Below are 12,756 nucleotides of genomic sequence, written 5' to 3'. Positions count from 1 at the left end.
TCATTTCTCTCTCTTTATTAGTTGTTCCTTTTTGTTCAAGTCTGGCCTCAGCACAATAACATAGCATTTAGGAGAAAAGATACAGCCCAGTAATCCAGCTGCTGAAGCCAAAATGGAGAAGATCTCCACAGCCACCATGTATTTGCCCTTGGTGCTTAGATAGGCAGGAACAAAGGATATCCAGACACTGCAAAAGACCAACATGCTGAAAGTGATAAATTTAGCTTCGTTGAAGCTGTCAGGTAAATTCCTAGCTAGGAAGGCCACGGTAAAGCTGACCGCAGTCAAGAACCCCATAAAGCCAAGGACAGTATAAAACATAGTGGTTGAACCTTCGTTACATTGCAGGAAAATTTCTTCAGCCATGGAGTAAATATCTGAATCTGGAAATGGGGGAGAAATTGCCCACCACATGGCACAAATTATGACTTGCACCAGGGAGCAAGATAGGACAATTGTGTTGGCCAGCCTTTTCCCCACCCATTTTCTCATTTTGGAGCCTGGCTTGGTGGCCATGAAAGCAAGAACCACAATGGTTGTTTTCCCCAATATGCAAGAAACGGCTACAGAGAAGATGATACCGAAAGCAGTTTGTTGCAAGAGACATTTCACCTGGTTAGGTTGACCAATGAAGAGTAAGCTGCAAAGGAAAGAGAACAGGAGTACAATGAGAAGAATGTAGGTGAGGTTCCTGTTGTTGGCTTTGACTATGGGGGTGTCCCGCTGTTTAATAAAGATCCCGAGCACCAAAACTGTGATGAAAGAAAAGAAGAGACTTAGAGTGACCAAGGTGATTCCTAATGGTTCTTCATAGGACAAAACATTTACACTCTTCAGAATGCAAACCGTTTGAGCTTTGTTTGGATATTGATCTTCTGCACAGTGAAGACAGTCATCTGCATCTGAAAAATAAAACACTGTTGTCTGTCTATTAAAATTCTATGATTAGATCAATGTTCCTTAAAATGTGGTCCAAGGACTCCTGGGGTTCCCCCAAGACCTTCTCATGGTACATCAATTCAAAATTATTTGCCACATATGAAGGATATTTTCAAAAAATTAAAAATTTAAGACATCACTCTTCTCATTAGCTTTTTTTTTTTTATTTGTTAAAAATATATAAGGTTTTTCATGAAAAATATTTTATTTAGGCTAATATGTAATGGAATTAATAGTGTTATTCTTTTTTAGTTATTCTTACATGATTCAATAAATAAGCATTTTACAAAATCATCAATTTTAATATTTCATATTGTAGATATTAATAAATATAGCCCATAAAATTAAAAGCTCTTTTGGTGTCTTCCATAATTTTTAAAAGTGGGAAGAGGTTTGGAGAGAAAAATGCTTAAGAAACATTGAGTTAGATGAATTGTGAGTTAAGGAATGTTTTATTAATTCCAAATGAAGTTATGCTGTGAAAAATGTAGGGTAATTCAAATGGTAATTTAAATGGATTTTCATTTATGTACTGTGAATTTATGTACAGACACACACACACACACACACAACATTAACCCCCCAAAACATCTAAAACAGCTGTGGGTAAATATCCTGGACAGATCCCAAAGGGAGTGGCCTTTGGTTGATTCAGCCTTAACCCTTTTATGTACATAACAACAGCAGAATAGAGATGGCAAAAGGACACCAGGAGATTCCTCCTCTATAATGTAACCTGAAATAAACAATTTGGTCGATTGGGATGCTGCTGCTACAGGAGTAAAAAGGATAAGAGAGAGAGAGAGAGAGAGAGAACTCCACTCCTCATTGTTCACAAATTCAGAAGAAGAAAACAGTGAATATAGGAGATGAAATTTTCTCTATCTACTCCTTCAGAAATAGCACACATATTCTTGGCTGCCCATGGTATTCTCAGTGTAGGCTATTGATGTTTCTGCTTCCAAATTTAAAACCATGCTCATCTTCTTCCAACCCATCTTCCTTTAATATATACTCTGCATATAGGTTGAATAAATGAGAGGAGAGTATACAGCCTTGTCTCACTCCTTTGCCAACCTGAACCCAATCTTTTTCATCATGTTCATACTGTGGCTTTATGACCTGTATATATGTTTCTCATGAGAACAATGAGATGATGTGGGATTCCCATTTTTCTGAGCACATTGCACAGTTTGACATGATCAACACAATCAAAGGCCTTTCTATAACCTACAAAGCACATAATGGCTTCTTTTTGGTATTCTTTGTCTTTCTCAATTATCCAGTGTGCATCAGCAATAATGTCTCATGTTCCTTGGCCTTGAACATCTGGCATCTCTTTTTCTATATAGGGTTCTAATCTGCATTGGATGATCCAAAGCATTATTTTGCTAGCATGTGAAATTAAGGATATTATACAATAGTTGTACCCTCTGTTAATTATCCTTTTTTGGGGGTATTGGAATGTAGACTGACCTCTTCCAATCTGTGGGCCACTGTGTCATTCTCCAGATTTGCTGGCATAGCTTGGTTAGAAACTTGACTGATTCTTCTCCTGATGCTTGCCATATTTCAGTGGGTAATGACCAGACTGCTGATCTAACTTCATCTTCTAATACTGGAAGTTCTTGTAAGTAGGAAATATTTTCTAAGGTACCTTGTATGTTGACATTTCTACTGTATGGTGCTTTTTCATTCAAAATCTTTGGTTCTGTACTGTTGAGCTAACAGACTCTGTTCTTTTCAAACAATCAACTGCCCACCAGGTTCAAAGATCCTCCCTTTGGCCAAAGATCTATTTGCCTTCCGTATTTGACTTCTGAGACTAAACATTCAGAATGTGATTTTCTCCTCTTAAGTTCTCTCCAAGGTGACAATTCTTAAATTGGGAAGTTGCTGAACCCCCCCCCCCCCAAAAAAAAAGCTGTGCTATAAAGCTTTTGGGTATTCATTTTGGTATTTTCAGGAAGCCCTCAAGATCAAAGATCCCTGTTTAGAAATGTCAAGAAATCCTTCTGTGTATAATTCTCCCTTGTATAATTCTCACAACACTTTCCCTGAATTATAATAAACTTTTTAAATGGTGGGTCAATGTGGCTCAAATATAAATTCTTTGGATTATAGAAAAAAAAGTATCAGAATATATATACATATCTGTTACCTGTTTGGTTTGCAATCTTTCCTTTAGGACAACGAAGGCAATCATAGCAGCAGAATGGCGTCCCTTCTACTTTTATCTTGCTATAACCTGGAGAGCAATTGTCATTGCAAACAGAAAGGGGCAAAGTCTATTGGAAATTAAAAAATTGAAAGCTAAAATTATTCTTTAACATTCAAAAATCATTGTCATTCAGGAACTTGCATATCATAAAACTTGTTACCTCATCAAAGCTTACTTGCTCCTTGCAGTTAAATAACGTAGCTCTCCATATACTGTACTGTGCAAAAGTTTTAGGCAGGTGTGAAAAAATGCTGTAAAGTAAGAATGCTTTCAAAAAATATATATTGAAATTGTTTATGTTTATCAATTTACAAAATACAAAGTGAGCGAACAGAAGAAAAATCTAAATCAAATCAATATTTGGTGTGACCACCCTTTGCTTTCAAAACAGGATCAATTCTTACACTTGCACACTTTGTACGCTTGCACAAAGCCAGGGATCTTGTAGGCTAAGAGTCAGGTGTATTATTAACCAATTATACCAAGCAGGTGCTAATGATCATCAATTTCATATGTAGGTTGAAACATAGTCATGAACTGAAACAGAAACAGCTGTGTAGGAGGCTTAAAACTGGGTGAAGAACAGCCAAACTCTGCTACTAAGGTGAGGTTGTGGAAGACAGTTTCATGTCACAGGTCATACAACATGGAAAGACTGAGCACAGCAACAAGGCACAAGGTAGTTCTACTGCATCAGCAAGGTCTCTCTCAGGCAAAAATGTCAAAGCAGACTGGGGTTTAAAGATGTGCTGTTCAAGCTCTTTTGAAGAAGCACAAAGAAACGGGCAATGTTGAGGACCGTAGACACAGTGGTCAGCCAAGGAAACTTAATGCAGCAGAGGAAAGACATATCATGCTTACTTCCCTTCAACATTGGAAGATGTCCAGCAGTGCCATCAGCACAGAACTGGCAGAAACCAGTGGGACCCAGGTACACCCATCTACTGGTGTAGAATCTGGCCAGAAGTGGTCTTCAAGGAAGAATTGCGGCCAAAAAGACATATTCCAAGGCTGCATTCTGTTGCCATGGAATGAAAATTGTCTTATTCACCCTAAGAAATTCAATTCAGGTCAATTTTTTAAAGGTGATTTTTAACTTTATGGTGATCATGTTATGAGTGACTTTGATAAAAGAGTCAGTTTGTGCCTGTAACTCCTGAAGAAACTGAACATTGAACAGATAAATGAAAAGAAAAGAAAGAAAAGAAATTATTCCTCATGGTTTGATACTGGTGCCAAAAATACCTGGTTAAACATGGTGGGCCAGATTATTTCCTCTGCAGAAATAGTAAGAAGTTCTTCTGGGGGAGCCTTTGGAGCTATGCTCCCTACTCTGATTCGATGAAACGATTGGTTGGGGAACGTGACCCAGTTGATAATATCAAATCCAGTTGCTAGTTCTCCTCTTTCATTAAAGGAAACCATTTCTCCAGCACTGTTGTTAAATGAAACAGTTCTCAGATACCAGTGAAACTAAATGGAAATAATTGAAAGGAATTTTGAAAGATTGGAAATAATGAGTATTATGTATTAAGTATGAATAAAACATCTTTCATAAGCTATGTGTTAGCCTTTTGCGGCAGACCAGTCAGCAAACAAAGTGCAAAGACTCTTCTTTTACTGCTGTAGGCCATGATAACAGAAACGTAAAAGCCTGCTAGAGTTTCCCTCTAAGGCAGGATTATTTGGAGTCTCCTTCTCACACTCCCTCCTTTCCCAGGACTAAGCTGTCATTTCCTTTCCCTTAACAGTCCTTCTATGACTTTTCAATCCTTTGTCAAAGGCACTCCTCTATATTATTTTTAATTACATTATTTTTAGAATTCCTTCAGCATTCCCATGCATGCATTATCATCTATGTCATCTGACACCACAGTGTTCACCCAACCCTTCACGAAATCCTGGTTACTATCTATTGCTCTGGAACTGTGGTGTACTTCAAATGTCATTTGTGTCTTGCGGATCAAGAACAAAGAAACAATACTCTTCATCCTTGCTGTGATCTGCCTGTTGATCACTGCTCAATGCCATCCTCTTTTTTCCCCCCATCTCATAGTCTCCTCCCCACTGCCTCCTGCCACCACCCTCGTCTTCTTCCGAAAACTCATTTTCGTCTTCAATTAACATTTGATACTGCCTCCTTGTCATCATCATTGCATAGTATATGACCCTGAACTATTAAGGCAAAATCCATCCCTCTTTGAAGGTCTGACATATCACTTTGATCTTATTTGCTATACATCCCAAAACACCAGCTGAACACTTATATGACTGGCTTTTGGATAAAGGGATATTTACATTCATTCCATTTTTACCTGCCATGACTGTTGATTTAAAGTCCTGAGTTCCCAAGCATTTCCTCTTTTTCTGTGTTTGGGTTTGGATGAAAGCATGGCTTGCAGAGCATGGGCCACTGCATAGACGGCATGGTAGACACAATAGCTTTTCCCAGTTATACTTGTTTCAAACACAGATTCAGGAAGGGTTTCCAGTGCCTCCTCACCAGTGCATTGGTTGCCACTGTCCTCATCTAACATAGCATTTTGGAAAGAACATTCAAATGCATGTTCCCAAAACTGTCTTGTCAAACTGTCTTCTTCTTCAGAAGTAGGCTTTCTCACCTGAATAAATTTCTTAAACCCTAATATCTCCTTTGAGGAAACTGCCAATGATAGTGCACCATGGATGAAGTCCAGACCATTATTTCTTTGAAAGGGGAGTGATGTGAATTCCATCTGTGCTGGCATTATCCAAACTTTATCTTTTCTCTTCATTGGCATGTCCTCATATTCTGAAATATATGGCAACATTCTAAAATAGGTCATGTCCTCATTTTCACAATATACGATCACAACATGAGCAGTACTTCTCATAATATCCTTGTACATTGTTAAATAGCCATTAAGTTGAACGTCAATGTCATTGGCAACGGATTCCTTTGGCAATTCTTCCATGAAGTCAAAACAGATCCCTTTCTTAGAAAATATATCAAGCCTATTCCTTATAAACCTCTTTCCTCTTTCAGGATTTTGGACAATGAGCCCAATCCATTTCCACTGGAAGTGAAGCAACAATTGGACGATCCCCATAATTTGAAGATCTTCATTTGGAAATAACTGATGGAAGAAAGGAGCTTGTGTGTTGTCATCCATCTCTGCAGCTGAACCATATATGAGCTAAGAAAAGTGAAAAAATTGGAGCATGTATTTCCAAATCAAAATACTTGTGTCTATTTTTAAGGATGTGTAATGATTAAATTATTAATTTTCTCCAAACAAGAGCAGAGTTGATTTCTATTTGGATATTCCAAATTTAATTTCTATGGAAATCGTTTAATTTTCTTTTAACATAGTGCCTTTCTAAAGCTTCAGAAATATAGGAACTGCAAGGATGCATGTGAACTGCTAGATTATGTTGTATTTAAACACATGAGTCAGTGAAATAATTTTCCATAGGATTTGGAATATACAGCTTTTTAGCATTTTGAATAATTCCTGTCTGTTCCTCCCTGGGTAAAATATAATTAGAATATTTTGATATTTAGTGTGATTCTAATATCAACAATATCAAGTAAAGTTGGTTATCGCTTTATTTTGGTTTCTGACACAAACCATATTCAGGATCTAGATAAAACTTTGGAATATAAATTAAACTAAATCAAGCATGTGACCAGAAATATTTTTAATTTAATTTAATAAAAAAGGGATCCATATATTTTGATTACAATTCTTCTGTTGTTATCCAATAGGTGAATAATACTCTCATATTTTACTTAATTACATTATTTGAAAATACTAACTAGGGGGTAAAACTGTATTCTCACAACTTGATATTTTAACCTGCTTGATATTTTGGTGAATATATAAATCTGTTCCTTCATTGAATTAAGTTGAAGTAGAATGAGAAAATGTACTGATATGTTCCATTTTATATCCATGTGTACTCACGTTAAGAAAGGAACATCCATACATTGTATTTGGGCTAGATCTACATTTAATTATACTTAGAGTGAGCAAGTTTATTGGGTAGTCTTGATTTCTGTTTCATTTATCAGTATGCACAAACCACAGTGATCATCTAAATGTGTGAATGGGTTATTGGACTTGACTCCTTTCTTTCAGGGATAGGTTTTACCTGTGAGATCATGTAATTGCTCAAGGCATCTTACACTGTTGTCTATTTCTTTATTTTTTTATTTACCATTTTCTATGTCCAGATAACAAATCTTCTTTAGTGTACCAACCTTTTTAGAAATCATCTTACCTGTGGGATCTTGTAAATGCTCAGAATATTTGACATGAACTGACCAATGAAAGCATTATGTCCTGCAATCACAGATATTACATTGTCCTTGAGATCACACTTGTAGTTTGGGAGGAAGCCTCCCTTTGTAGAGAGAAGCTCCATGGAAGCAAAATAGATCCATCTTGCCAGGAAATAGCTATTGGAGATATGGATACCGAGGGTGATATTAGGCAAGACCCAGGGATTTTCATTGATTTCTTTGATTGCAAATTCCAAAGCCAAGATGTGCTGGTAGTTTTGCATATAAAACCTGAAATGAGTGTTAGAACATTTGTTTCCAAATTTGGAATTGGCTGCATCCTAATTTATGTTTTCTAATTGTATCACACAAGATTAGATGATACAGCCCATGAGCACCGAAACAGGTGGGTACATTAGGATTCAAGGAAGGATTTCTTTGAATATCTGTCTAAGACAACTAGTCTCAAGGCAAGGAACGAAGATGGTGACAAGCTAGCAGCTCCTGAAATAAGCTCCTGGTTTGGGACTGGCCTACCCCTTGTGGTTTAATCCTATAGCCCAAAAATGCCAGAGGCAAGTAAAGAAGCCAGACCAGCCCCAGTAATGATACTGGAGACCACAAATTCAATAAAGCAGAGAAACAGATGAGGATTGACTCCTACCTCCTCGCTACACAGACATAAAAACACGAGTACCAGACCTTCAGCTTTAGGATCCGCTTTACCACCCAAGAACGCTACAACACAGAAGCCAGTAACAAGACAGGCCTCCTCCCCAACCCTCCAAAGCTTCAGCAGAAGTCACCCCCCAGAGCAGGGAGGTACTGGAAATAACCTCCTGGAAATCCCCTGCATACCCCACAACTACATAACTCAACCTTTTCATGAGATCTGCCTTTTATCTGCAGAAACTCTGATCTTTATACTGCAACAGCTAAATGACATTGCAGTCAAGGTGGACACCTTCCAGGAAGTCCTTGTTCTGCAAAACCTCCATGGCAATCAGGGGGTTAAAATGCCAGCAGAAGTTGACCATGTTGGCATTCCAGCAGCCTGTCCTATGACATCAAAAGGGCACACAGAAGCAGTTGCTACAGCCGCTTTCTGTTACAGAAAAAGCAACTTCTAGAAATCCATCAGAATGCCCACAGATGGGACAGCCAGAAGACTATTGTGACCTCCCAGTCTCAGCTCCTAAACTGCCAAAATAGAATAATTGATATGAAATTGAAATAATTTTCACTATTTACCCAGTCCAAGAAATATTAAACACATACTCCTCAGTTTCAACCAGCCATCTCTCCCTACCAGACTCACACAAATCAGCAAATTCCTATGGCACACTCATTACATCAAAAGTCTTTAAGGACATGTTAGTCTGTGACCTCATCACTGGGAAAGTGATATGGTCATGACCTTGCAGATAAGAGCCATAAAAACATATGCTCCAAGTGTGGCAAATCTGCAAGCCATGCTAAGAGAGAAGAGCCTAAGGACACTTCAAGGGAGGAAGCTAAATCTAATAACAAAACTCGTTAATCTGAGGAAAAAACTAGTAGACATCAAAACAGCAACTCTGACATACCTCCCAGTGCTGGAAGTGAAGTCCAGTACCAACTTAATACTTCTGCCCAACTGAGCACGCCTCTGACTATTCTGACTTCGGAGTCCTTGGGGTTCTCTGAGCTTGATTCTTTTCTTGCAAATGTTTCATTACCCGGCTAGGTAGCATCTTCAGTGCTAGAATGGGATGGGGTTTGCTCTCTGTTTATATTCTGACTTCCTCACCAACTAGTCTCACGACTGAGGGGAAAGTTATACAACAATTTTTTTAAAAAAGCTTTCCGTGGAATACTGGGCTGTAACACTCCACTTCCTTTTACCATTGGAAATGGCCCTCAATATTGGTGATGGTGAGGGATGAATTGCAAAATGAAATAAACATCAATAATTACAGAAGTTTTCCTTAATTTAAGGGTCCTGATTTAATTTTAACTCCTACCGTAATGTTCTACTCCACCATTTCCATCTCCATTTCCTCCTCCTTTTCCTTGTTCTTCTTCCCCTTAATTCCATTTCTCAGGGTATTGAAAAAGGAAAGTCAGATGGAAATGGCAGAAAATGATAAACTTGACTTGTTTATTAAAAGAAAAATCAAATAATTATCACCTTAAGGAATGGAAACCATTGATGGACTATTTGCAAAATGCAGGCAGGGCGAAGCTTACATGGGGATTTGAAGATTAGATTATAAATGTAATGGGATATGTTTTGACAAAGAATTATTCCTATTTAATACATTAAAAACTAGCACCTATGACACTCTTATTATTCTCAAGATCAGAGATAGATTGGAAGCTATCTATTTTTCATGCCTTTCTTCTTTTCCTTTACTTTATCTCATGTTTTCTTTTTCTTTTTCTTATAATTTGTATTTTTCATTTTCTTTTTCATTACTAACTTTTATCTTTGTAATTTTAAAATTTCTATAAAATATTATTATAAGAAAAAGGAAATTCAGTTGTCACTATATGGGAATTTCTGAGAAACATTTGGTGCAATATCTGCCTGGAGGACTAACTGCAGTCATGCACACCTTCTACAGATGATCACTATTATGAAGCAACGAGTTGCCATTGCATACATTTATTTCTTTTGAACTTCACCTTGTTATAGCCGCATGAAAAAGAAATGTACTAAAATTAAAGTGTTATACTAAAAATGGATCAACGAGGGTGTTGGAAGGTATCGAAAGAAAAATACCTTGTATAAGAGACATCAGATGATCATTGAAGTAATAATAGTAATATTCAGAAGGGAGAGAATTAATAGTACAGTATAGGCAATCTAGCATTCATCCTCCCACCCTGATTCAATCATGCCACAGACTTTAATTATTTCTGTATTTGCATTGCTTAAAACTAATAATTGCATACATGAAATCATCAACCAGTTCATCTGATGGATTTCTTCTGAATGTTACTTTTTCAGACATCATGTAAATTTGAGAAGAAATGCCAGCAATGACCAAATCTTCTGAACGATACTGCTTGTGCTTAATAAGAGGCTGGTTTCCTACAGAACATTTACCAAGAGGCGTATGACATTCTACATAAAAGAACAGCGTTGTTACAGATGCAAAGAATAATACCATCTTGCAGCCCAATTTATCTGCCAGACATCTGTTTACTCTATTAAAATTAAGCATTTGAAACAGGACAACCTGATATACATTATTTCAGGAGGCTGTTTTTAAGTAAAAAATGTACTGTCCTAAAAATCAGAATGAAAAGTCTTTGCCCTCCAGCTGTACCCCTGGAAAAAGAGAATATTATATTTTTGTTGCTGTTGAAATTCATTGCTTTGTAATATTTTCTGTAACTCCTTAGAGATTGAAATTAAGAATGGATAATTAATAATGATTGTACATATCTATACATGCTCAGGTGCATATCCCAATTTGTGATACACAAGGAATTGTAACCTGGAATTAAGGACAAAATAATAGTGGGGGGGGGGGGAGAACTAAATTAGAAAAGTAAAAAGTTTCCTTCTCCAATATCAGTAGTTGGTTTTCCAAGTGAGAAAACAGCTGAATCCAAATGGAAATTTCAGTCATCATGAATTAAACAAAAAATCAAATTAAACCAAATTAAATTAAATTAAATTAAATTAAATTAAATTAAATTAAATTAAATTAAATTGTATTAAGTTAAATTTGGATCTTACTCTTAAGGAGTGTCTTTCTCTTCAGCTACTCTAAAATAAAATAATCAAAGTAGTGCTAGAGTTTGCATTTTGGTTGATATGCATATTGGTCACCAATGTGTTATTTGGGGCATATTGTTGTTGCTGTTGTTATTGTTGTAATATTAGCATTTTAGAGAACATATCTATTGCATTCATAATTCTTCAACTACATGTTTCCCCTTTCTGTGAAATCACTAATAGATGTAGAATAACATTGGGGTATTTCCCTCTCTCCTACTTGGGCCCATGATTGAAGCCCAAATCTGGAAGATACCATCTTTGGAAAAATCTCTCTTAACATAATCAGTTAGAACCAGTAATTGATTTATTGATTATATGCCATCAAGCTGTTTTTGACTCCAAACAATGATGTAAGTAGATTTTCTCTATGACATCTGTCTCTAATGCCATAATATCCACATGGATTTAATGGCAAATGCGTAGCTTTTAGGTATATGCATTAGACATTTTAGATATACTGTTTGTGCAAACATATATGTTTAATCTAATCTTAATTAAAGCTCAAATAAATAACCTGAGTAACTAAAGAAGGATGTTCTATAGGTTCTAATATCCAAGTATGGATTGAGTGTGTATTTCTGTGGGAAATGACATCATTAGACTTCATTGACCAAATAAGCAGAGAAGGGGCATTCTTATGAGCTTCCTTTCCTAGATATTTTCCCAGTTATGGGCACCGTACTCCTATGGGCCACTGCATATTGCAAGAGTGCTTTGCATGACTTGGGTAACAGCTACTTAACGTAAATCACCAAGAGTGGGAACATTTAAGCTAAGCAGTTCATACTTTACTCTGTGTTTGGGACAGCTGGTTCTCACAAGGTGAAAAGTAAACAGCCTGATTCCAGATCTGAACATCCCACTTAAAAGAGAAAGGTGTCTAGCCTTTTGGCTCACGAGGTGGGAAGAAAACAGGCATGATAATTTGAACTTTCATTTCAGCATAAAAAGAACTCAGATTTCGTACATAACAGTTGTGGGAATTATTTTTTAATGAGTTCATAGCTTTTCTATAAAACACCTATATATGTGAGTTCTTTTGTCCATAGACATCTATTTTTGAAATTTTTGTTTGTCAGCCATCGTAAGCTTGAGACACCACTCTCAAAGCCAGTGGCCTCAAAGGCACAGAAATCAGGATAACTGTATAATAAAGCTACAGGTTCCTCTTCACTGTAGGCCTATGCATTTAAACTTCTCTTTTGAATGCAACATGCCAAATTTTCCCCTCCCTCCTCCCCCCCTCCCCTCCCAATAATACCAAGAATGGTGTTGATTTTAGAAACTGCTCCACTGGCATTATAAGTTAGAGAGAGAGAGAGAGAAATACTTTTCTGTTGGATGTTTCACATGTCCCCAAGGAGGCCACAGAAAACTGAATTCTAAATACGAAGCCATGAACAATAAGTATCCTGATTTTTTTCTATTAATTGTGTTTCATTGTAAGGTAGAAATATCCTACTCTATACTTTTCAGCAGAAAAGATTTCAATTGAATGCAGTTCAAAGGGACAGAGATTTTTTGGAAAAATATAAAGGAGACTTGCAAGAGGCTCATATG

General features: G+C 36.8%; 1 protein-coding gene across 1 annotated transcript; it reads right to left on the bottom strand.

Moving 5' to 3' along the window:
• On the bottom strand, positions 1 to 11,423 carry LOC112542958 (vomeronasal type-2 receptor 26-like). The gene is made up of 7 exons (XM_088144019.1): positions 11,414 to 11,423; positions 10,362 to 10,533; positions 7,424 to 7,601; positions 5,476 to 6,336; positions 4,406 to 4,633; positions 3,101 to 3,227; positions 1 to 902 (listed from the first exon to the last, which is right to left on the bottom strand). Exons 1-7 carry the CDS (start codon positions 11,421 to 11,423, stop codon positions 1 to 3), a joined length of 2,478 nt encoding a protein of 825 aa, XP_088000145.1.
• Positions 11,424 to 12,756: the final 1,333 nt, after the last annotated feature.

The sequence above is a fragment of the Python bivittatus genome, unplaced genomic scaffold (assembly GCF_059951505.1).
Source record: "Python bivittatus isolate LINGU-HERP-01145 unplaced genomic scaffold, Pbiv_v1 ctg000430_np1212, whole genome shotgun sequence".
NCBI lineage: Eukaryota > Metazoa > Chordata > Lepidosauria > Squamata > Pythonidae > Python > Python bivittatus.
This window is presented reverse-complemented; position numbering and strand designations above follow the sequence as displayed.